The 23,673-nt window shown below is 55.0% G+C and overlaps 11 protein-coding genes across 11 annotated transcripts; 3 read left to right on the forward strand and 8 right to left on the reverse strand.

Annotated features, from left to right (window-relative positions):
• Positions 1-272: 272 nt before the first annotated feature.
• J7T54_007464 (lipase -like protein) lies at positions 273-2,557 on the reverse strand (the record flags this gene model as incomplete). Its single annotated transcript, XM_051507927.1, has 5 exons — positions 273-1,559; positions 1,613-1,908; positions 1,956-2,051; positions 2,113-2,187; positions 2,458-2,557. The coding sequence occupies 5 exons, from the start codon at positions 2,555-2,557 to the stop codon at positions 273-275; spliced, it is 1,854 nt and encodes a 617-aa protein (XP_051360844.1).
• A 221-nt stretch (positions 2,558-2,778) lies between these two features.
• On the forward strand, positions 2,779-3,242 carry J7T54_007465 (uncharacterized protein; the record flags this gene model as incomplete). Its single annotated transcript, XM_051507928.1, has 2 exons — positions 2,779-2,803; positions 2,851-3,242. The coding sequence occupies 2 exons, from the start codon at positions 2,779-2,781 to the stop codon at positions 3,240-3,242; spliced, it is 417 nt and encodes a 138-aa protein (XP_051360845.1).
• Positions 3,243-4,360: 1,118 nt separating this feature from the next.
• On the forward strand, positions 4,361-5,551 carry J7T54_007466 (Serine/threonine-protein phosphatase-like protein; the record flags this gene model as incomplete). The annotated part of the gene is made up of 1 exon (XM_051507929.1): positions 4,361-5,551. The coding sequence occupies one exon, from the start codon at positions 4,361-4,363 to the stop codon at positions 5,549-5,551; it is 1,191 nt and encodes a 396-aa protein (XP_051360846.1).
• A 276-nt stretch (positions 5,552-5,827) lies between these two features.
• Positions 5,828-7,225, reverse strand: J7T54_007467 (putative transaldolase; the record flags this gene model as incomplete). Its single annotated transcript, XM_051507930.1, has 5 exons — positions 5,828-6,064; positions 6,118-6,785; positions 6,840-6,851; positions 6,917-6,935; positions 7,187-7,225. The coding sequence occupies 5 exons, from the start codon at positions 7,223-7,225 to the stop codon at positions 5,828-5,830; spliced, it is 975 nt and encodes a 324-aa protein (XP_051360847.1).
• Positions 7,226-8,468: 1,243 nt separating this feature from the next.
• Positions 8,469-9,830, reverse strand: J7T54_007468 (uncharacterized protein; the record flags this gene model as incomplete). Its single annotated transcript, XM_051507931.1, has 1 exon — positions 8,469-9,830. One exon carries the CDS (start codon positions 9,828-9,830, stop codon positions 8,469-8,471), a length of 1,362 nt encoding a protein of 453 aa, XP_051360848.1.
• A 429-nt stretch (positions 9,831-10,259) lies between these two features.
• J7T54_007469 (uncharacterized protein) lies at positions 10,260-12,917 on the reverse strand (the record flags this gene model as incomplete). The annotated part of the gene is made up of 1 exon (XM_051507932.1): positions 10,260-12,917. One exon carries the CDS (start codon positions 12,915-12,917, stop codon positions 10,260-10,262), a length of 2,658 nt encoding a protein of 885 aa, XP_051360849.1.
• Positions 12,918-13,691: 774 nt separating this feature from the next.
• Positions 13,692-14,401, reverse strand: J7T54_007470 (uncharacterized protein; the record flags this gene model as incomplete). Its single annotated transcript, XM_051507933.1, has 2 exons — positions 13,692-14,146; positions 14,389-14,401. The coding sequence occupies 2 exons, from the start codon at positions 14,399-14,401 to the stop codon at positions 13,692-13,694; spliced, it is 468 nt and encodes a 155-aa protein (XP_051360850.1).
• A 1,643-nt stretch (positions 14,402-16,044) lies between these two features.
• J7T54_007471 (uncharacterized protein) lies at positions 16,045-16,753 on the forward strand (the record flags this gene model as incomplete). Its single annotated transcript, XM_051507934.1, has 3 exons — positions 16,045-16,347; positions 16,400-16,632; positions 16,690-16,753. The coding sequence occupies 3 exons, from the start codon at positions 16,045-16,047 to the stop codon at positions 16,751-16,753; spliced, it is 600 nt and encodes a 199-aa protein (XP_051360851.1).
• A 672-nt stretch (positions 16,754-17,425) lies between these two features.
• On the reverse strand, positions 17,426-18,444 carry J7T54_007472 (nucleolar protein 6; the record flags this gene model as incomplete). Its single annotated transcript, XM_051507935.1, has 2 exons — positions 17,426-17,642; positions 17,699-18,444. 2 exons carry the CDS (start codon positions 18,442-18,444, stop codon positions 17,426-17,428), a joined length of 963 nt encoding a protein of 320 aa, XP_051360852.1.
• A 634-nt stretch (positions 18,445-19,078) lies between these two features.
• Positions 19,079-19,986, reverse strand: J7T54_007473 (uncharacterized protein; the record flags this gene model as incomplete). The annotated part of the gene is made up of 4 exons (XM_051507936.1): positions 19,079-19,260; positions 19,318-19,423; positions 19,477-19,652; positions 19,755-19,986. The coding sequence occupies 4 exons, from the start codon at positions 19,984-19,986 to the stop codon at positions 19,079-19,081; spliced, it is 696 nt and encodes a 231-aa protein (XP_051360853.1).
• A 314-nt stretch (positions 19,987-20,300) lies between these two features.
• On the reverse strand, positions 20,301-23,192 carry J7T54_007474 (uncharacterized protein; the record flags this gene model as incomplete). Its single annotated transcript, XM_051507938.1, has 4 exons — positions 20,301-21,023; positions 21,277-21,358; positions 21,439-22,820; positions 22,914-23,192. The coding sequence occupies 4 exons, from the start codon at positions 23,190-23,192 to the stop codon at positions 20,301-20,303; spliced, it is 2,466 nt and encodes an 821-aa protein (XP_051360854.1).
• Positions 23,193-23,673: the final 481 nt, after the last annotated feature.

The raw sequence follows: 23,673 nt of genomic DNA on the forward strand, positions 1-23,673 counted from the left end.
TTGACGATCTTGTTCGTGGTGTTGCGATTTGTGGGACATTCGCTTGTCTGGGACATTCGCTTATCAATCACGTTATAGAAGCTGCCGATACAACATTGGGAGCGAACCATCTTCCCAAATCTAAGCGTTCCTCCATTGCACCTTTTGCACCATGGCTACAAACAAATCCTTTCGCGCGTCTAACCCCAAATTACTGATATTCATAGCATTAATCGTCCTCTTCGCTACCACATTTCACGTTCTCCAGATATTTCTCTATCTCAAACCGTCCATTACTCCTTCTTCTTCGCCTTCCTTTCCTGCGAAGAAGACAGACCGACTGATGTGGGTGTGACCACGCTGGTGGCTGTCTTACTGGCTCCAAGGCTGATGCCTTTACCGTCGAGGCTGATGCTGGTGCCGCTTCCGTGACGGACGCGGCTTCTGTTGGGACGAGTGAAGGGCGACTCGCCATCGACAAAATGGGTGGCTCTGGTGGGCGTCGTCGTCTCGGGCGAAGTCGACCATCCGGCCTCATCCGAGCCATTGGCAATTTTGGGATTTGGGCGTGGCTCAATGGCTCGATGGCGGATGTGTTCGGGCATGTCGTTCCCCGTGGCGATTGTCGACGCCTCGCTCTCACTGCCGCGCGGGTGGTGCCCGGGGGTGAAGCCTGATCCTATCAAACTCTCCTGGCGGGCGGTGAAGTACCGATCGTACTCTTCCTTGGTGTGACCGGCATCGGTGAAGCTGTCCAGAGCATCAAACACGTGCTGGAAGACTTGAATGTCGACGTCGCGCGCCCAGAGAAAGTCAAGGTGCTCGTAATGCGGAATCTCAGTGGCAACGGTCTGGGGAGGGAGTTCCTTGAGCATTGCCTTAATATCGACCAAGGAATCACTACCGCCATACACAAGGACCACGGGCGTGCGGATGTTGCGTGTGGGGTATTTGGCAACTTTCGAAAATTTGTTGGAGTTTGTGACGCTCATGGGTTGCTGGACGTTGTCGTCGTACATCTGGAACGAGCGGTTGCGAATGATTTGGAACCAGTGGACGACTGACTTGGTGCTGGTGAAGGAATATAGATGCGGGTACGCCGCCAGTTTCTGGCTTGCTGAGATGTTTTTGGTTTGCCAGTTGAATAAGAATGAGAGACCCATATCGATGACCCGGCTGAACAAGGGCGGGTAGAGCAGTGTTTCCCACATGGTTGCTGAGCTGAGAATGGACCGCCGTCCGAAAAGGAGGAACAGTACTTGAGGCGAAGCCTTCACCAAAGAGTCCACGATTCCGTTAGACAGGCCCGCGGGCGCCATCGCAGGCGCAAGGGCAATAAACACATTGACTTTGCTGTTGAGCTTGGGATGGATCGCCAGGGTTGCGAAAGCCTGGGCGGTGCCTTGTGAAAAGCCAATGTATGACAGGCTCTTCTGGCCGGTGGTGTCGAGGATGTACTCGATTGAATCGGGAATATCGTGGAAGGCGAACTCGTCAATGGAGAAGTCCCAGAATTTGAGTGAATCAGGCGACGAGTGGATCGACTTCTTTGAATATTTGTTGCCTCGATTGTTGCCAAACTGGAAGGTTAGCCATTTGAGTTGCTCCCAACATCACACTCCGGGGTTCTTACCCAGACATCGAAGCCTCTCTCTACTAGCTCGAACGCCAAACAGCGCTGCTCATCGGTTTGCGCGACCCACACCTCCGAGTTCATGAGCAGCCCATGATGCAGATAGGCGACTCTTTTCTTCATGCTTGTCGGCCCACTGTTGACCTGTTGTCCCTCCTCACCTTTGCGCCACTGCAGCCGGTGGACGCCGAGAAGGAAGCCATCCTTGGTCTGTACAATGTGCTCTTCGGCCTCATAGCCCCATAGCCGGCAGAGCTCAACAAAATCGGCCGCGTCGCGAACAGAAGTGGATACGGCTGGGCATGTCAGACAACGTCAATCATTGTTTGAGAGAGAGACATACACTTCTTCCTGTTGTCGGCCTTATTTTGGGCTGGCGATGAGAACTTGAGGAATATGCGACGCGACGCTCGGTAGAATAGGTTGACCAAGAAGGGCGCTGGGAGCAGCTAGTCAGTCTCATGCGTGTCTCAGCAGTCTGCTGGCGGGCAACTACTCACGCAAGGCCAGCGTCAGGACTCGAATGATTGCCTCGAGCCCGACAAATAAGAACGAGCCGACTAGAGCGACGTACTCTGTGCTGCAGCCGAACCATTAGCGTCTCGACATACACCGTACTGAAGACAGGAGACCTACAGGTGCAATCTCCCAAGAAATGGAACGGGCATTTTTGCGTCTGTATTATGTGAAAGTTAGCAATGGCACGAGTGCGCCATGGCTGGCGACAGGATGATGGCAATGTCGAAGACGGGAATTTCTTTCGACTGGCGGATCGGCGCCAGGCGAGAGGCGTGATGTCACATGCAAAAAGGTCCTTGTCATGCATGATGTTTACCGCCACTTACCACGGAAGGAAGACGCCCTCAAGGGGAAATGGTAGGGCTGACTGTTGACATGCCCGGGTGAACAGGCTGCGGATGTCTCACCCAGGAAGTAGCCGCCCATACCTCGATAATGAAATATTCGCCCAACAAATGTGCAACAATTGTCTTATGATAGCGGCATGATAGCGGTATGGCAGATGTACGTGTAGTTTGGCCAAGACATTAGAGCATGCGCCACATGCGCCACATACCAGACCCGTCACCAGCCACATTAAATTGCATGATGCCGCGATCCTCCGTTGCTACCAGAAAGTCTATTTATTTACAACACATTTCGCAGCAATGCCGTCCTCGTGCAAAGAGCTCCGTAAGTTCATCCATTCTCTATGCCGACTACCGAACTGACGTTTTCAGGCGAGGCTCTCGCGCAATGTCTTCAAGAGTCAGACTGCGTCATGGTCCAGCGCAATAGCGCCTCTGAGTGCCTTCGCGAACCGCTCGTCGACACCCTCCCTCTCCAATGCAAACAACTCAAGAAGGGTTTTGGCGAGTGTAAGCGCGGTATGGTAGACATGCGGAAGCGTTTCCGCGGGAACATGCCCGTCGCGTACCGCACGATGGAGAGCGCCGAGGGTGGCAAAGGATACCAACTATACGCAGGCAAGGCAGCGTTCGCGGGAGGCGTCAAGGAGACCAGCGGAAACGAGCCCATACCCATGGACTGGCGTGAGGTTGAGAACGAGAAGTACCGGGCAGAACTAGCAGCACAGAAGGAGGCGCAGATGAAGAAAGACCAGGGCGCATGAAGCATCACGACCAACAAGCGTGTCGGGTCCCGGGACGGAAGTGCATGAAGACAAGGGCTGAACAAGAGACCAACGCCATTTGGAAATCGCCAACCGGTGGTTCCGGACGTGTAATCTGTACAAAAAAAACTGTACACTATGATTTTACGAACGAAATGCTTTACAGCGATTTCACTTAGAACTCTACCAGGTACGAGCGCGAATGATGGCATTATCACCCTTTGCCAGCAGCGTGCTTGGGACCGGATGTTTGTGCGAAGGATGCTACATCGAGAAATTTATCCGGTGTAGAAACATAAGGATCTGAACAAAGTATAGACCCAAAAGCCGCGATCTGATATGAAGATGAGTACACACTGGGCTCAACTTGATGTCCAGTCGTGCTGATCCGCAAGATGGTCGGGGAAAGGTTTAACACCGAGGCAGATAGAAATTCTACTAATGACCGCCCACTTGAAGAAAGGTAGGTCAGGTAACAAGCGCTTGGCGTGGTTGACAACGGCTACGTCCATACGTGTGTCTGCTCATGTTCGACGCCGTTAGAACTTCAACGTCATGATTTCGCACAGGCACTTATACGCGCGAGAGCCGTGGCAGAAACTTGTGCTTGGTCACAATTCCGCGATGTGTTTAAGAGTATATAGTTACACGCGCCCGGCCACTCAACCAGTTTGGCAATGCTGATCGCCAAGGGGGAATATGAGATGAAATAGTCGTCAGCGTGCTGGGCCCTGGCAGGGGGTAACTGCTCGCGTGCCGCCTACGGTCGTCGGTAGCCAAGTTTCAACAGCAAAAACCGGGGTTACAGGGGCCTTCCTGTTTCGTCAAACAGCTTGGGAAGGTTCAATGTTACTACGCAGGCTCACTTCGCTTCCGCAACCCATTTCCCCAGCTGTTCTTGCCCTTTCTTTCATCTACGCCATCATCACCACACTATCTCTTCTCTCTTCCTCGTCTTCCATCTCTTCTCGAACGGAGGCAATCGCTGCTTTCGCGTCACGCATTCATCGCCTAGTCAATCCGCACGTTACATTAGGATCACCCAGCTTGCGGGCTTCTTTCGCAATCCTCCTCCATCCTCACGCTGGCCACGGCCACGGCGGTCCGCCCCTCTCAGCATGATTCCGCACTTCTCACACCGGAGAATACTGGTCTTGGCGGCAACAGCCTTCATCCTCTTTAGCGTCTACCTCGGCGCCACGCGTCTCTCCGTCCAGTCCTTCCAACGAGAAACCGTAGCGCACGCGACACAACCTACCGAACAAGAAGACCGCCTTGAAGAAGTCAACCGCCCGGAAATCCGGCTTAACAAGGCCGATCTGCCAATGTCGTACGGCCAGTTCGATCGACCCGCCTTCGAGGGCTTGAAAATTATCGAGGCCCTGCCCGAACAGTACGTTCCCACACAAGAAAATGGTCGGCGATTGATCATCATTGGTGACATCCACGGCATGGACACCGAACTTCAAGCGCTACTTGAAGAGGCATCTTATAACGGAGCGAATGACCACGTCATTGCCGTGGGTGACATGATCAACAAGGGACCCGACTCCGCCGGCGTGGTGTCGAGACTCATGGCCTTGAACGCCAGCGCAGTGCGCGGCAACCACGAGGACAGAATCCTTCTTGCGCACGATGCCATTGAGGAGCAATATGGTGTCAGTAAAGATCTCAAGACCCAACTAGATCAGGATCCAGAGGGGGGGCTGCGAGACCTCGTGCTAGCCCGACACCTTAGCAAGGACCACATCAAATGGCTCAGCGCGCTGCCCGCTATCCTCACCGTGGATCAATTGGGGATGTACATTGTCCACGCTGGCCTTGTGCCCGGCGTAGAGCTGGAGAAGCAGGATCCATGGGCTGTCATGAATATGCGCACGCTGTCGTATCCCCGGGAGGAAATCCGCCAGAAGGAGGGCGAGGCACCTCGACTCAACAAGAGGCATGAGGAGGATCCCGGAGATGCGCATTCTCCTCCGGATGACGAGGATGCTGACATGGATACCTCAATCATTCCTTTTGATCGTCGCATTGCCCTGCCCAGTGATGGTCACAAGGGCGAACGCTGGACCGACGCCTGGAACCTCCACCAGCTGCGCCTGCCCCGGCGTCTGCGTCGGACGGTGGTGTACGGACACGACGCCAAGACCGGCTACAAGGAGTCAAAGTACACCTTTGGCCTCGACTCTGCGTGCGTCAAAGGCGAGGCACTGACCGCCCTCGTCGTGGAGGCGTCGGCTGGTGGGGGCTTCAAGCACAAGACATTGCAGGTCCGGTGTCGCGAATCGGAGGGCACCAGTGAGGAATAGGGATCCTTGCGACGATGACCGACGGCTACAATCCCTTGTAATACTGATTAGACGGCTGCAGAATGGCGTTTGGTGGGCAATCTGGATTGGGCATTACTACTAGTACGGCGTTGGGTGATAAGACATCAACTGGAAATAAGTGAGTTCAAACTTTAGTTGGGTTTTGCATTCATGGATCTATCGCATAAATATTTTCGTTCATGACCCATTATCCGTCGTGACAAATGAGCTTGATTACTATTCTTTTTATTTGGGTAGATCTTTTGTCCAAGCCGTCTACGAGGACAGCTTCTCCTTGAGGATGCCCTTGAGAGTGATAGCGTCGGCAGCGAACTTGGAGATACCCTCGCGGAGCTTCTCGACGGCCATCTGGTCCTCGTTGAAGTCGAAGCGGAACAGAGCCTCGTCGTTGATGTACGACTTCTTGGAAATGTCGAGAGATGAGGCCTGGCTGGCGTCAAGCTTCTTGGGGACGGCCTCGGAGGAGTTGGACAGATCCTCGAGCAGGTTGGGCTGTTCACAGAGTCAGTTTCGCCTTCACGGCGCTCACATGTGGGAGAGCTTACGGAGATGGTCAGGTAGTCACAGCCAGCAAGCTCGGTGATCTCGCCAGTGCTGCGGAAAGAGGCACCCATGACAATAGTCTTGTAGCCGAACTTCTTGTAGTAGTTGAAGATAGACTTGACCGAGGCGACACCGGGGTCCTCCTCCTTGGAGTACTCCTTCTTGTTGGCAGCCTTGAACCAGTCAAGGATGCGGCCGACGAAGGGAGAGATGAGGTAGGCGTTGGCCTCGGCGGCGGCGATAGCCTGAGTCTGGGAGAACATGAGGGTAAGGTTGCAGTTGATGCCGTGGTCGCGCTGAAGGATCTCGGCGGCTTTGATACCCTCCCAGGTGGAGGCGATCTTGATGAGGACGCGCTCCTTCTCGACACCCTCCTGCTTGTACAGGTCGATGATGTGGAGAGCCTTCTCGACGGAGGCGTTGGTGTCGAAAGAGAAGCGGGCGTCGACCTCGGTGGAGACCTTACCGGGGACGATCTTGAGAATCTCCCGGCCGAACTCGACGAGGAGACGGTCGAGAGCGTGCTCGACCTGAGAGTCAATGTCACCGCCCTGCTTCTTGCCGTAGGCAATAGCGTCGTCCATGAGCTGAGCATACTCGGTCTTCTTGGAGGCAGCGAGGATCAGGGAGGGGTTGGTGGTGGCATCCTGGGGCTTGTACTTGGCAATGGCTGTCTACTGTCAGTGTCTGCGGTTCCCTCAGGAATACATATTGGCGCGCTTACAAGCAAAGTCACCTGTTGAGAGGGAGTTCGGGGTTAGCTTGTCCGGTGAGTCGGAGGTGCGGGATGCGGGAATTTACCAGAGTCGGACACGACGACCTGTCGGATAGAGTAAAGTCAGCCATGATTCTTTACCATTGAAATGTGTTCAAAAAAGATTGCTCAAATTTCCCCGTGCTCAAGTCTGAGACCGTCGCAGAAGTGCTGAATGAAATCTTGGTTGCTTAAGAGCTTCACTTCAGCAGTCTCGTCGCGACCCCTCCAACGTCACAGAGGGGCAGAACACCCGGCGACATCATAGTGGGGGGGTACGGGTATGGAGCGAGCGGAAGTCGGGGTGAAGAACGTACCGTGCCGGTGGCCTTGAGCTGATCGAGAGAAGTAGACATGGTGGATGAGTTTGATGGGTATCTTGATTGAGAGAATGAAGAATTGAAAAGAAAAGAAAAGGAGAAAAACTGACAATGGCGGCGGGCTTGAGAGGATATTTGTTGTGACGCTGCGTGATGCAAAAAATGGAGACCAGGACCCTCCAACGTTGGGAAGGAGCCCCTCCTGCTGCAGCTACCTCAGTCACGGTCCTGGGTGGATGGAGCACAGTGGTCCGGCGCCTGCGGGGCCACCTACGTCTGGCGGGATGATGAACGGCTGGACGCCGCGCTGTAGTTGCGTGGGATGGAACCTGTCAATGCCAAAATCTCTTCAAGTTGACTTGGCGAAGGCGCCCACGTCTCCAGCACATACGCAATGTGTTGTTCCGGTGGAGACGTGCCATAAGGCGTTCGAGGTACGTACAGCCACCGTCGACCAAAGCCAACACTCCTTGCGCATTAGCCGGTCCACTGACAATGTCGATTTGATCACCTCCGGCCTTTGCCATCCGGCAGTGATACAAGATTTGCATCAGTTGGTAGTACTACGTGCGTATATTTCCTGGACTGTCCGGTTTCACCGTCTGGACATTGAGCTACCCTACACACTCATCGAGATTGTTATTCCTACGCCATTCTCGCCCTCCTCCGTAATGGATGCAGCTTTCTGATGGTGAGTTCACGCAATCGTAATTCACGGTGCCACGGGTAACAGAAAGCAATTTGTCCGGATATGGCGCCTAATATGTCGGCGGCCCCAGACCGAGATCCAAACCCAACCCGTCTCCTTGTCGATGCGAGCCGGCCGTGTGTACAAGATGATGGGCTGTTGTAACTTCCTGCGCAGCAGGAACCATCATAAAACTTATTGCTAAACGGACTCTGTGTCGTCCAGCTGACAACGCGGTCTTCTTTGATCCTGCATATAATCCCGCACACAAAGTCTCTGTCCGGTGAGAAATGTGTTGTAACAACCCGAAACATCTCTGCATGGAAGAGTTGAGACACTGAAAGAATGTTGACGGCGGTGTGAAGGCTCTAACACTCTAACAATGGTTACTAACACGTGCTGCTCTTGGCACTCACCACAGCACTCGCTCGGCGCTCACAGAAATGTCGCATCTATATCACGGGTCATGTTTCCTAGTGCCTGTCACCACAAAAGGCTCAGTCATATTCATCGTTTCGACAGCGTCTGGCCGTGTGTCTCTAGTCTAGATACTTGCATCATTTATACTGGTCTGCAGCAGTCATCTCCCGTCTAGCACTCAGCGTACAACGGATCGCCAGCCTCGCCAGCCGCGCGGAGCATCATCTCCAAGAAGCCCGCGCCGACCTGCCTCACATTGCGGTGGTACTCATCGGCATCAGGATAGAAGGGGCAGCTGCGGAAGCTGGAGCTGCGCTCGCCAAACTCCATGGTCAGGCCAAACATGCGGCTGGCACCACAGCTGACGTTTCCGTAGAATCGGCCCATGGCATAGTCGTTGCTAGCGCCAGAGGTGGGATAGAGACCAACGGCAGGGTAGTTTGTGTACTCTGAGCCGCCGGACTTGAGCATGGACGCGACCATGGCGTTGGTGACCTCCGTCTCGATCTCGAGGTCCGACTTGAGGAAGTATTCCTTGTAGGTCGCGTTAGGGGGGTCGGGGCCGCCAACGAGGCCACGCTTGCCATCGAACTCGGGGTTCACAAAGTTCTCGTCCGGGTTCTCAGTGGAGGTTTCGTCATCTCCCCATGCATAGAGGATGCTGGGACCGTAGGAGTGCAGGTCCATGAACCAAGTGATGTTTTGGTACTGGTCGACAGTCCAGACAACAGCCTCAGTCTCAGGCTCGGATGCCGGCCCAGTGCCGTAGAAAATCTCACTGCGAGGGTCATCCGAGGCAGGCTCTGTGTCGGGGTAGAAGTGCTTGTTGTAGTCCCAGATAAAGTCGTAGTTGCGGTTCAGGTCGATACCAATATCGCGACCGTTGGCGGCGCCAACGGCAGACTCGGGGTTGCGATTCTTGCGCCAGCACGTGTCGGTGGACTGGTCGTATGCCACGCCGTCCGGGTTGGTCAGAGGGAGGACCACGACGCCGGCAGACAGCGCCTTCTCCACGTCCTCAGCGCTATAGCTCTTGTCGCCATATCTCACGCCCGTGCCAGCCTTCTGGGCGGCCAGCAGATCGGCCAGAAAGTAGATGACATTGTCAGGACCACCACGCTCGCGCGCGTGGATGCCACTCATGATGAACACCCTTGGGTTGTCGCCAACGATGGCACCATGGAACTTGCGGCCTTCATATGTCTCAAAGGGAGGCTCAAAAAGCTGCACCTTGTCGGGAAAGCCCCTTCTCAGGCCTTTGAGAGCAGATCTGACCTCCTTGACCGCCAGGACGGATTCGAGATCGCGGTCATTGACGCCAAGACCGACGGGCGTGACGCAGCCGCCCGCGAAACGATCGCCCTCGCCGATGGGGAATGTGCTCGATGCTTGACGCGACGAAGGTGGCGCGTGGTACTCCGAGCGCTTGCCGGTCAGTGCATACTCGCGCTCGGCGGCGATCTCACGCTCAAGCAAGCAACCGCTCACGGTCGAGGTGAGGCCGAGGGCTGCGGTGACGGCAAGGAGCTTCATTGTGACTAGATGAGAGGCTAGGGATGGGGAGAGCAGGATGTCAGTCGCGATGCAATTGCAGTCAAGGGCAGAGTGCCCATCTTTATCAATGTTCAGCGCATGGCGATCGTAGGCATCGAGCTTCCTAATTGAGATTGGTCCTCGTACCAGGGAAGGTGCATATTGACAAAAAGTCCCCCCTCGGACGGTGAAGGAGAGATAAAGAGAGAAAGGGCGACCCGACAAAAGTTCAACACTTCACCCGGGGTATTGCGGCAATTGTCCAATGGGGATCGTCAGACGCAGGCTCGATCGAATCTATCGATTATCGACCAACCTAAGCAAGTTCGCCGTCCACCGCTATGCATCCATTCAAGATTAGAACCCAACTTATTTATTAACGCAGTCTACGGATACGTATTATTAGTGCCAATTGCATGCACGACGTTTTCAGTCCTCTGTGATATCGCCGTATTCCCACATGCCCAGCCTCTCTCGTTTCGCCTCATCCTGCACCTTTGTCAGGTGCTTCAGGTAGTCCTCGAATGCGCGACTCCTCTCCCAGGCCTTGAGCTTCTTGGGCACCATGCCGTAGCCTTGCTGTACAACCTCCTTGTTCAGCGAGTCGTTCAGACCCGGCATCTTGTTGTCCGTCTTTGGGTCGTAAAGTGTGACGTAGCTGACGTTCTCCTTCGCGTCCACAAAGTCGAAGCTACCCACCAGGCGTCGACCCTCGGTGAGCTCTGCAATGAAGCCAACGGCGTCGGCAAAGTAGTCTTGGCCGGTAGGCAGCTGCACGAATGACAGGGACGCGTCAATCGCCTGGGGCTTCAGCTTCTGCACGCTGAATTGGGGCTGATCCATGCGGCGCAACTTGGACCATGGGATCTTCTCGCTGTTGCCATAGTCCACGTACACAACCTCGGCAACCTTGGCAGTGCGGTCGTTGGAGCGGACACGCGCGCGGTACCACTCTCCATCAGCAGAGAACTGTGCAGACACAAACTCGCCAGTCCTGGGCGCGTCCTTCAACGGCTGCTTATTCGCAGGGTTGAGGTGGAACTTGCGGAACTCATTCATCAAAGTCTCCAGAGCAGCGGTACCCTTGCCGACCTCTTGCAGCTTGAGCTTGCCGTTGCCGTCAATATTGGTGATGACAACGTCGCGATAGTCGGTGGGCTTCTCCATGTTGACAGCGGCCGCCGACTCATCAACCTCCTCTTCGGCAGCCTCCTCCTGCTCCTCGTCTTGCGAAGGATCCCATTTTGTCCACAGGCCCTTGCGCTCTTGCTTGGCCTTTTTCTCCGCGTTGAACAGCTCCGCGGCGTTGCCAGACTTTTCAGCAGAAAATGCGTGCACGGACGCGAGGCCCTCCTCCACAAGGACCTTTGCAAAGTTTTCGCGGCCAATGTAGAGCGAGCCAATGAAGCCACCAACCTTGTCCATGTCGTGAATGTCAACCTCGCAATCGCGTTGGTTGCAGCGCCGGTTGGCCAAGTCGAGTGCCTCTTTGCCCCATGGCTCGCCGCCCTCGCCATCAGCGCGGGGAGCACGAGGAGCGCGAATGCCGCCCAGCACCATGGTGAGCTTGACGTTCTCGCGGGGAATCAGAATGGTGAAGCGGGATCCGGCTTTGCAAAAGTCCACGATGGCGGGGACCTTCTTCTGTCTCTGCAGGGTGGCTAGCATGATCTTGGCCTTTTGGGCGTTGTCACCCAAGTCTAGGTATTGCCTGGCCTTGTTGGGTTTGCCGGACCAGATGCCTTTCTTCTCCTCCTTGGCCTTCTCCTGGGCAGCGAGCAACTCGTCGTAGTTGGGTGCCCTGTCGGGGTCATCGTTGCGGTGACGGACGACAGTGGCCCACCCTGCCTCCACGAGAGCAAGACCAATGTTGGTGCCCTTTTCCGTGACAGTGGCGACGTCCTTAGCCTCGAACCCTTCATTGGCAGGCTTGGTGCCGTCCACCTTGACCTTGACCTGCTTGCCGATGATCTTCTGGCGCAGGAACTCCTTAGCTTCGTCCCGGTAAGGCGCCTCAGAAGGCTCATTGGTGCGAGGGCCGCGGACACTGCTGAAGCTGATGCGCTTCTCGTTGGTACCGGCCTTGCTGCGGACAAGAATCGTGTCGCTAGCGAGAACCTTGGACACAATCATGTCCTGGTTGCTACCGTCCGCCTTGGCGATGTGATGCTTGAAGAGGCGCAGCTTCTTCTCTTGCGCCTGTTTCTCAGCGGCCCGCAGAGCAGCCATCTTCTCGCCAAGCATGGTCGAGTGGAAGTCATTGCAGCGAGCCAAGCCGTCCTGCAGAAGGAATTCGGCGATGTTGCCCCGAGGATGCATCACATTGGCGACCAACTGACCCTGAGGGCTGGCGCCGACAATCTCGACCTTTACGAGGCGCTGGAGCAGCCTCGCCTCAACAAATTGTTTGGCCTCGTTGCCATATTCTTCCGCAGGCTGCACACCGCCGGTGGAGGGATTGTTGCGCTCGGTTGAGGGGGTTCGGATACCGGCGAGGAGTGTCATGGGTTGCACGTGCTTCTTCTCAGAAAGCAGCAACCTCACGAGCAGCCTATCGCCACTGAGGACTCGCTCGACGATGCCGTCGACAGTTTTCCCCTTCCAGGTCTTCATGAATTCGGGCCCACCGAGGTCATTCTGTACCTCAATGATGCCGCCGGTACCAGCATGGAGGCCCTTGTTCTCAGCCTTGGCATCATTCTCGAGAGAGCGGAGCTTCTCCAGCTTTTCCACAACCTCCTCGTTCTCGTCCTTGCGGCCGGCATCCTCGCGCACCTTGACCCATCCAGCCTTGACAAGAACATCAGGCAAGTCGGTGCCATCCTGCAACTTGGCTGTTCCAAATTCACGACCCGAGTTAGGGATTGTGTAAGCGACAGTGCATTGTACAGTCTTCCCGACGACGAGGTTTCGCAAGCATTCTCTCGATTGGAACGCAAAGGGCTCGTCGCCTTCACGGCGAAGATGAGGAGCGGACACATACGCGAGGCAGAAGGTTCGTTCGGCAGCCGGGTTGTTGGGGCTCGTGAGGATGAGTGTGTCGCCACTGAGGACACTCTTGACGTTGCCAAAGAATGGTTTAGACATGATGGCGATTCACTATGACGGAGAGTCAGCTTCTGAAAGTCCAATGGCTGAAGGGTAGTGCGTGGGAGCTTGCTTGTGGATCCCAGAGAGCTCGCCCCAGCAGTGTATTCAAGCTTGGTGATCGCCTCTGCAGTATCGAATTGACACGTACCAGATAAATATAGGGGGATAAACCAGCTATCCAGCTATCAGACGACTCCCAAATACAAAATCAGAAAAAGATACTGATATGGATGGAGAAGTAAGATCGATTGTAGGGTGGAAGGGAGAACCATGCGTGTCGTGTGGCCAGATGTGGCCAGACTTGGGGAAAGGTGGCCCCAAGAAGAGGCAAAATATGGGGACCTCCAGTGGAATTGAGTCGAAGACAGTCAGGCTCTCAGCCAGGGGCGACGTGGCTCGTGCGTACGCGGGGCAACCGCTGGCGGTCGAGGGGTCCAACTTTGGGGTGTGTCATGACGGCGAGGCACTCGATGCCAAGTGACGGGACTTTCATATCTTGCCATACCTACTCGCACTAATTTGGTAGATGTTTCGAGGGTGTGGAAGCATGTTACGAGTTTTGAGAGAAAGGTGTATTCGGCAGACTGCATGAGCTTTACGTGGGACACTGACCCCTCACAGTGGCAACCCGTCGAGTCGTTACGTCACATCGTCAGTGATTGCACAACAGGAGAGCCGCAATGCCACAGGGCAATATCGTTTTTCAATTCATAATACGTAGCCTTTTGTATCCAAAGATCTTTCGAAGATACCCAACTCGTTCAAAAGAACTTAGATGTTGGCGATGCCAATGACACCGCAGGCGGGACGGCCGCCAGCATTGCCAGTCTTCAGAGAGTCGGCGTGGGATCCCTTACCGAGATCATCAGTGCCGTCGTGGATGACGACGGTGCGGCCGACGACGCTCTCGGGGCCGATCAGCTTGATGAGCTTGTCGGTCACGGAGCCCTTGGCGTTACCGTCAGCGTCAGTCTTGACGTTGCCGAGGTCACCGACGTGGCGCTTCTCGTCAGAGGGAGCACCGTGGGTTTGGTTGTGAGGGTTGAAGTGAGGACCGGCAGAGGTGCAGCCGTTGGTGTTGTCGCCAAAGGTGTGGATGTGGAAGCCACGCTCGGCGTTGGGGGAGTTGCCAGTGATGTCCCAGGTGACGGTCGTGGGGGACGACTCGTCGGCCTGCTCGAGGAAGACGGTGCCGGAGACGTTCTTGTCTCCACGGAGGATTGCGACTAAAAAGAACCGCCCGTTAGCCAATGCAACTAAACAAATATGGCCTTGGCCACGTTGTATGGGAAAGGCCTATGCCGCGAAGTCCCTGGCCGGCAGCCCATCAAGGTGCGACCGCCATATGGCGACGTAAGAAACCCGCTCAAACAAGCTCATCAGGGTGTGGCAGCCGACCAGGGGAAGCACTCATATAAAGTGTGGCGTGCGTCTTGTACAAGTGTGCCTGTGGGGTTCTCGAACATACCGGCCTTGACCATTGTAGCGGTTTTTGATCTTCTTGCTTGCTTCCTTGTTGACGACGGTTGCGATTTGAAGAGGTGGAGGAGGAGAAAGATGACGAAGTGGAGAGCTCGCAGACTTTTGAATGGTGTAATTGACCGGAGTTCCGAGCGTTGAGAGGCTCGGTACAGAGAGGGGAGGCCGAGGGAGGGGCACGACCAAGCCAGCATTACCAAGAGCTCCAGGACCCGTCTCTAATGACTGCAAGAACTGGCACTCCTCCGCGATGGCTGTACGGGACTTGTTGCAGGGCATTTTACTCAACGAGATCGTGGCTGCGAGAGTCGGCTCATCAACCTCGTTGGCCTGGATTTTAGTCCCTGGAGTCCTGGACAGGGCGATCACGCTGGCCGCCCCGCTTCGTCATAGCTCGAAGGTCTCTGCGGGTGCTCTTCCACGGAGTACCAGGTGCGAGTAATGCTCCGATTCCGGCTGGTGTCGGTGTCAGAAGGCCTCGTGGTGAAATAAGCTTGAAGCTCTAATAATGCCTGGTCGTTGTGGTCTCCTCCGTCGGGTTATGGACCTGAATTAAAGATGGCACAAGTCTAACACTGACATTGCGTCTGCTGTCCGGAAGTATTTCGATCCCGTTACCATCTCGAACGAACGACAGCGAGGGCTGTAAAAGCCTGTCGTTATCTTGAGACGCACTTGAGACAGACCACTTCGTAAAAGGTAGGTCGTTCACTACCATCGCTTGATGACTCGCCCGACAAGGAAGCCATCTTGCCCCGAACTCAGGATGGCGCTCTGAGCTGTGAGCCAATCCCCCATAATCAGCGCGTGCGAAGGCAAAAGAGCACTGTAGCTGGCGCTAGCACCTCCTTGGCGCCAACCGCCAGCCACGCCACGCCAGAAATTCGGAAAGCCAGTCACTCAGCGACTATCCGGACTCCTGTGTGAATGAGCTGGTGGTTTGTTGGCGTAAGCGCCAACCGGGAATTCCTAGTCTGTTCTCGCCCACGGGCCGGATCGAGCTGACAATGATGGTGGTGGGTAGTGGCCTGATGGTGAAGCAGATATCTGTTCGTCGTAATAAGAGTATCGGATGCATAATTGAAAGCGTACTGTTGCCGTTCAATATGCCCTCATGTTGCCCTACAAAAACATAAGGCAGCCTTAAGGATGGAACAAAAAGGCAGGGCCCAAGTTCATCAAGTTGTTTAATCACATTGATGCATTACGGAGCATATCGTAGCAGTCAGACCATGCATAATATGTACGAGACCCCTTGTGATCTTTGAAAAGGAAGAAGGTGCACTCCACCCACTCGCCACACCAGTTCGGGGCTGGTGATAATTGCGCCTGATAGGGCGACTGAGCGCTGCAGGCCAGCAGCCTCCAGCCAGCCTTTCCAGCCTCCGTCACGACTGGAAGTCAGAGATCCCCCTGCTTGGCCCGATACATACCACTCCAGTCCTGACCGCAACTCGCCTTATCGTTGCAAAGCGTCTGCGTTTCTCCTTAGCATTGCATCGCATTCTGAGCCTCATCGCCCGTCGAACACCAGGTTGACAGATCCCCCACAGATCGCTTCACCGTTCCTTCGCGCACCGGCGAACTCCCGTCGCATTTCTTCGATCCACCACCGCGGCCCTCAAGCTACACAACCACCACCACCATGGCTCAGCCAGGCGTCCAATCCCTCAAGTGCGTCGTCACGGGCGACGGTGCGGTCGGCAAGACATGTTTACTCATTTCGTACACGACGAATGCCTTCCCAGGCGAATATATTCCTACAGTCTTTGACAACTACTCGGCGAGCGTAATGGTGGACGGCAAGCCCATTAGTCTGGGCCTCTGGGATACCGCTGGTCAGGAGGACTACGACCGTCTGCGCCCTCTGTCATATCCCCAGACCGACGTCTTCCTCATCTGCTTCTCGATCGTTAGCCCGCCGTCGTTCGATAACGTCAAGGCCAAGGTGGGACAATATGTGCCTCGTGGAGGTTGGCATGCCGGCTAACTGTGGACAGTGGTTTCCAGAGATTGACCACCACGCGCCCAACATTCCCATCATCCTCGTCGGGACCAAGCTCGATCTGCGAGAAGAGGCCGCTACGCTCGAGTCCCTTCGCCAGAAGCGCATGGAACCCGTCTCGTACGAGCAGGCGCTTGCTTGTGCCAAGGAGATCAAGGCGTACAAGTACCTCGAGTGCTCCGCCCTGACACAGAGGAATCTCAAGAGCGTGTTCGATGAGGCCATCCGGTATGCCAAGATCCCCTCTCCATGTCACACGAATGCTGACACCAAGTCCCCCTCTAGCGCCGTTCTGAATCCCCGCCCGCAGGCGACGCAAAAGCAGAAGAAGAAGTGCACGATTTTGTAAATCCGTTTCCAGAAAACAGCACTTGGACACGAGACGTAAGACATGTACCGACATACACGAAGCGCATAAATACCCTAGACGACAATTTCTCGAAACAACAGGTGCTTCTTTTCCAGACACTGTTTGCGCGAGCGAACTTTTGGAGGGGCGACGAGGATAGGTTGGGGAGGGACTGTTGATAATCTGCTGGCATTTACCTGTTTTTCACTCTTTGTTTGGTGGTCGCAAGTTGCACATGGGCTTGCTGCTTCGCTGGCGTCTAGGTAATGGAATTTTGCGTTTTGAAGTGCGTTTTGAGGTCGTTGATGTGACTGCTTGAAACTATATCGAGACCGGAATGGTCTGACCGTGCTGGCGCTAGCGGAGGAATCTATCCCATTCTCCCAATGAGAGAACCATGTCCAGTCGGCGTTGTCAACTTCCAAAGCTCCAAGGCACCTAGAGTGCGAATGACCAGAGTGGACAGACCACTCACATGGCACCAAAATCTCACGAGTAACATGCAATGGTTGCGACGTCTATCAACATGGGTAAGACATGATGATCATGAACAGAAATGAAATTGGCCTTTTGTATTCTCATCGCGAAATCAAGAAACGCCGTACACGTCTATAGCATGCCACAGGCCAGCCGAAGGTATATCCAACACAATTGGGTGCGCAACCTTTCGCCTCACTTCCTCCAAGCCATCTGGCCTCTGCGGCTAGGGTGTATCCCATCGTCCGCCTCCGGCTTCTGCTTCTTCTCCTCCGGCTTAGCGGTGCCATTGGCCTTGTTCGACTTGGCGTTCTGCTCCTTTTCGACCCTCTTGGCTCTGTTTTCATCCAACTTGACGTTCTTCTCGTCAATCTTGTTCTTGCGATTCTGGCCTTTGCCGCCACCTCCAGCGCTGGTGGTACGTTAGCATTGGGGTTCTGGTCCGATATACCGGCAAAGTCCACTTACGTCAATTCCACGTTGATCTGCCTGGGAGCGCTCTTGCCATCGTCGAACATGGAGTGATGAAACTTGTCCAGGCACGTCCTCATGTGCGCCCCGGAACCAAATTCCACAAAGGCAATGCCTCGGCACGGCTTTTCGTCGCCCTTGTTCTTCAAGCAGCGCACAGCTACAGGACTCAGGGAGGAGAAGTGAGCCGATATCGACGCAGCCGTAGCGGAAAAGGGAAGATTGCCCACAAAGACAATGTGGCGGTCAGCTTTCGATGCGGTGCTGGCATCAAGGTCAATGGCATCCTTCCCGCCAGCAGCAGCAGCTTTGGCCTCGTCTCCATTGGTAGCGGTCGTCTCGCCATTCGTAGCACCAGCTTCCTCTTTCGCTTTTCTTTCCACCTTCTTCTCCTTCTTGGCCTTCTTGGCCGCTTTCTTCTCCGCCTTGGCCTTGGCCTTGTCCGCGTCTTCGACTACGGCCTCGGTCGCGACAACCTTTTCGTTGGCTTGCTCGTCTTCGGCTTCGTCATCTTGTTCTGGGAGGTCCTGCAAGTTCTTGCGCTTCTCTTTCCTTTCCTTGCGACTCTCGGAGCCCTTCTTGGACTTTTTGTCCTTCTTGTCCTTCTTGCTCTTCTTCACCGTGCCGTCCACAGCAGAGTCGTCTTCCGCTGTGCGCTTGCGCTTCTTGGCGGGAACGTCGACTCCCTCAACGAGGGGGTTCTCATCAATCTCCTTGGCCTCGTTCGCGCGTTTGGTCTTCATTTTGGCGGGCGTTGTTGGGCAAGTAAGGTAGGTTTGGTGGGATGCAGATACCAAGCGAGAACGTCAGACACTTTTTTTTTTGGGTTGGTCTCGGCAGAGTTTGCCCAAAATTGGAGTCGCAGCATTGGTGGTCCCTGAAAAAGCTCCACTAATATCCACTATCCTGCGGGGGAGGGGCCAGACAACGAAATCCAGTCTTGCGATTACTTTACTTTCATATGAAAACCACCCAAGTCAAAGTAGTCCTCAGCCTCAATCGTTAGAAATTTTGACAGTAGAAGCACATTCGTCACTTAGGTATATGTTGCTTCATGTCCGGAAACCACTTCGTCTTCTACTTGCCGCGCAAGACCCACATTGTCTGTGAACTACTTCGAGTGCTAAATTAGTGTTCCTGGACGGTACTCTAGTCCAGACTTCCCTGACTCCGCATCTGCCACAAGTGGTCAATGGCATGAACCGATGTATGCCAGTAGGACAGTCTGCTTCTTACCAAGAAGCCTGCAGCCAGCAGGCGCCTCTCGCCTCGTCCACCAGCACCCGCCTTACGCACTTACAGCGCACGTGTGTGCATACAGGACACACCCAGTGCTCTTGAAGTCTTGGTTTTCATCATGTGAATTTAGGTATGGAACTAAAAGAAGAGTAAATCGACCGGCTTTTCCTCCGCACCATATCTGCTCTTAATCTGGTCCTTTGTTAAGAAACGCGCAAGTGGCATCATCGTATCCTTCATATCAATGACGCCACGCTTCTTTTGATCAATGTGCGACGCGTCCACAATAATACGCTGCAGGTTCTCTAGAGACAGGGCACCTGGTCACGAATTAGCATTGCCACCGAGACAGCTTCCAACAGTTGAGGCTGACGGACCATTATCAATAAGATCTGCCAGACGCGCTGGCGTGCCGACTCCGATACCTGTCTTCTTGTTCTTCAGGAAATTCACCTGCTCCTCAATCTTGATGTGTTTGGCAAACTGTGGAATGTGAGCCATCTTTCCGCCGTCTCGACAATCAGTATTTCACTCACGAGCTTCGCCACCAAATTGTCCTTGCCCTGGAACTTCTTCACAGCACGGGTTAAATCTGCCGCCCTCAGGCCAGCCCCTGCCACGATGAGGGTATGCGGAAGACCTTTCTTCCTTTGCGGCCTGCTCAAGCTGTCGGGCTTGTCTGTGAATTGCTCAATGAACAGGGGCAGGTTATCTGCGACACGATCCTTCTCAAAGGAACTGGTGTCTTTGATGCAGCCAGCTGACAGATATTAGTCCATCGGGACATCATAGAGTCATGTAAGTGAATACGAACCTGGTAGGGTCAGATCAGATATCTCAATGGGGCTCAAATCGCTTCCGAAACGTGTGAGTTTTTGAGCGAGGTAGTCTGCCAACAATTGGTTGTCCATCTTGGCGAAGAGCGTGTTCACGCCCAATTCTGTGTCGTAGAGATCATCGTGAGCCAAGGCATTGGCCTTCTTCTTCTTCTTCGATTTCTGGGAAGAAGAGCCGTCCTCGGCCGATCTTTTCTTGGGGTTGGACATTCTTGTCGTGGTGAATTAGAAGGCGTGGTTGACTTTGACGCCAGGAGCCCAACTTTTTTTTCTCCATATGTACAGTACGCCGGGTTTGGCCTTGCACACTGTGCAAAACGCGCGGAACCCGGCGGGGACACAGTGCACAAGACATGGGCGGATTTTAGCATGCGAGGCACTATCGCAGATTTCGCCTCGAGTTATTCAATGTTCCATGTATTAGGCTATGTGTTAGGTAGGTAAAAATGTACCAAAGAACTTATATCATGTGATCAATAGCACAGCTACCAATTCAGTTCTCCAGACGCCAAAACCAGAGTAATTTAAAAAATGGAGTTGACAATATTTCCTCCTATCGTCGCACCAGCACCAAAGATGGCCGCGTTCCCCAGCTTCTTACCAAACTTCTTTCCATACTGCTGCGCCTTGTTTGGCTCCCCGTTCTCATCGTGCGACGGCTGGCCGCCCTCTGCGATCGCCATGGGCGGCACATGCGAGTTGTATGGGTTCTGTTGGGCGGGAGGGCCACCGGCGTACTGCGGCTGTGTTGGATAGCCGTACTGCGGCACGGGCTGCTTCTCCGAGTGGTCGACGAGGACGTAGTTGCGGGGGAAAATGCCCTCACGGCCAGTGCGCGTGTTCTGACCCATCCACCAGTCTTGGTTCATGTACTCGTGCACGACGATCTTGTCATCCTTCTCAAACGATACATCGCGAGCGTCGGAGGCATCGTAGCGGTAGAGCGCACGGGCGTAGGCGACAATGGGCTTGGCGTTGCCGCGGGTGGGGAGACTGGGAGCTGGTGTCTGATCGTACGACGGCGGCGCAGGCGAGGGCGACTTTTCATTGAGGTGCAGGGAGTCCAGCGACGGAGTGGGAATGTTGTTGCTGGTACTGTGGCTTGGTGCTGGGGAGGCACTAGTCGCGCCCTTATTAGTCGTAGTTCGGAGAGGTCCTGAAAGCGGCGATTCTGCCGGAAGTGAGGAATGTATCGAGTCGTAGACGGACTCGTCAATGACGCCCTTTTCCAGCAACGTCTCGAGCTCCTGTTGATGGTCAGCGACAGACCTCGCGGATGCGGAGGCGTCCTTGCATTCTTGATATTACGGAGCGACCGGTTGGCCTCCATGATAGTTTGGCGATCGGCACCCATTTTCGCAGTGATTTCGATACGGCGGCTTCAAATGGGAAATTACGGATCAAGGCGAGGTTTTTAAGAGGATGACAATGGGCGACGAAAGTTGAATGTCGGTCGAGGGGGAGCATTGGGGCAGTGACTGGAGCTTATACAGTTCGTACTTGGCCACGGCTGCCCCACTGAATCCCGAAGACCGTCCACGCGTACTCTGGGCAGCCGCCTAGGCCCGTCTCGGCGTGCATGCTACGTACAACGATTCGGTGTATGGGATGACACATTGAAGTGCTGTATTATTCTTCTACCGTCCAATCTACTGAACAAACTTGCTGTCCTTGACAACGTACAAGTCAACGTACTCATCCACGGTCATTTGGTCGAGCTTGCCAGAATCCTGGCTAAGCTTGACCAGCTCATCAACGCGCGACTCGCTCAAGTGAGGCTTAAGGTGGCGCTTATACTTCTCCAGAATGACGGGCTTGGCCTCGTCACGACGCAGGCGGTGGCCCAGAGGCGCCTCGACAGCGACCTCATCCAGGATGGTGCCGTCGTTGAGCTCCACGGTGAGCGCGTTGGAGATGGTGCGGAGCTCGGGGTTGTGGTAATCCTGGGTGTACTGGGGATCCTCAACGCAGGCAATCTTCTGGCGCAGAGACTCGACCAGGGGCGAGGTGGCAGCCTCACCACCGTCAGTGTAGTCAGTGGCCTCGAGACGGCCAAAAACCAGCATGGTGGCGCACATGTACTGGATGCAGTGGTCGCGGTCAGCAAAGTTGTCCATGGGCTTGAACTGCTTGTCGATGATGCGAATGCAGGCCTCGTGCGTGCGGCAGGTGATGGCCTTGATGTCCGCGGCCGACTTGCCCATGGCCTTGAGCTGGTGGTGGATGCGCTCGGAAGCCTCAACAGCCGTTTGCGAGTGGAACTCGGCAGGGTAGGAGACCTTGAAGAGGACGTTCTCCATCACGTAGCTGCCGTAGGGGCGCTGGAATTCAAACTTCTTGCCCTTGAACAGGACGTCGTAGAATCCCCAGACGGGGGCGGACAGGACGGTGGGGACACCGCCCTCACCCTTGAGGACCTTGAGAGCCAAACCGACGGCACGTTGGCAAGCATCGCCAGCAGCCCATGACTTTCGGGACATGGTGTTGGGCGTGTGGCGGTAGGTACGCAGAGACTGGCCGTCGACCCAGGCCTGACTAACAGCGTCGGCAATGCCCTGCTCACTGAGGCCGAGCATCTTGGCGACGACGGCCGTCGAGGCGACCTTGACCAGGACAACGTGGTCGAGACCGACTTTGTTGTAGGAGTTGAGCAGGGCCAAGCAGCCCTGGATCTCGTGGGCCTTGATCATGGCCTCGAGGACATCCTTGACGGTGAAGACCTTGCCGTTGGCGAGGTTGCCGCCAGCCTTGTTGGTGCGGTTGATCCAGTCCGCCACGGCGAGGATGGCACCCAGGTTGTCCGAGGGGTGACCCCACTCGGCAGCCAGCCAGCAGTCGTTGAAGTCGAGCCATCGGATCATGGCGCCAATGTTGAAAGCGCCATTGACGGGGTCGAGCTCAAAGTCCGTGCCGGGCACCTTGGTGCCATTGGGGACCTTGGTGCCGGGGACAATGGGTCCAAGCAGCTTGCTGCATTCCTTGAACCTCAGGCCCTCAAGACCGCAGCCGATTGTGTCGAGCAGGATCCATCGCGCAGTGTCGTACTGAAGTTGAGCAGTTAGTCGTGGCTCTAGTCTTTTTTCGCGGCAACGCGGGGTAACGGGGTGGCAAGGCCTGGGGAATCAGGAACGACTTACAGCGAGGTCCGAGTCAATTGGCTTGTTGGCGACGTAGTCGGCAATGTCCTTGATCTCGGGATCGTACTCTCGTGGGCCAGACATGACGGGCGCACCAGATGCTCTCGCGGCGGAGGTGGAAAAGTTGCTGTGTGAGGAGGGGAGAGTCGAGCGAGGTGCAAGGCCGAAGGATGCCGAAGCACTCGAGCGAGCGACAGCGCTGGCCAGAGGGGCGATGGTGAGGCGGGCACTTCGCAATTGCTTGCTGACGGTTCGCACGCTACGATTAACGGCAGACATGTTCAAAGGCGTCCAGTCTCTCTGCGTACAGGAGAGAAGATGTTGAAGGATGGACAATGGACTGGCTGGATGGGCAAGGTTGGGGAAGGAGAGGAAAGTTATGGTCGTGAACAACTCGGCATTTTTACGTCGGTTCAAAAAGGCATTGGGATCGTAGCCTTGCTCAGGTCCTGCGCCAGATCTATTGGCAGGGTATGATTTGCCGCTGCATGCCGCAGGCTATCCTCGGTTAGAATTTGGGTCCGGCTGCCCTGGTGGCTGGAGGAGGTGAATCCACCTGTGAAGCCAGTCCAGTCTCCATGTTGCCGACCCGTCCTGGCCCCAGCCTGTCGGAGCTGTACGTACAAGGAAGTAATTAGGCGGGGAAACAAGCAAGGCGAGGTGATGCTTTTTATCATCGCAAACCTAACAAATACCGCAATTGTACGTCCAACGAGCACAGGAGAGTCAGAGGTGGGCATCCGAATCTCAGTTACTAAGC

Source organism: Emericellopsis cladophorae, assembly GCF_022114955.1.
Source record: "Emericellopsis cladophorae strain MUM 19.33 chromosome Unknown NODE_38_length_223118_cov_118_926449, whole genome shotgun sequence".
In the NCBI taxonomy this organism is placed as follows: Eukaryota; Fungi; Ascomycota; class Sordariomycetes; order Hypocreales; family Bionectriaceae; genus Emericellopsis; species Emericellopsis cladophorae.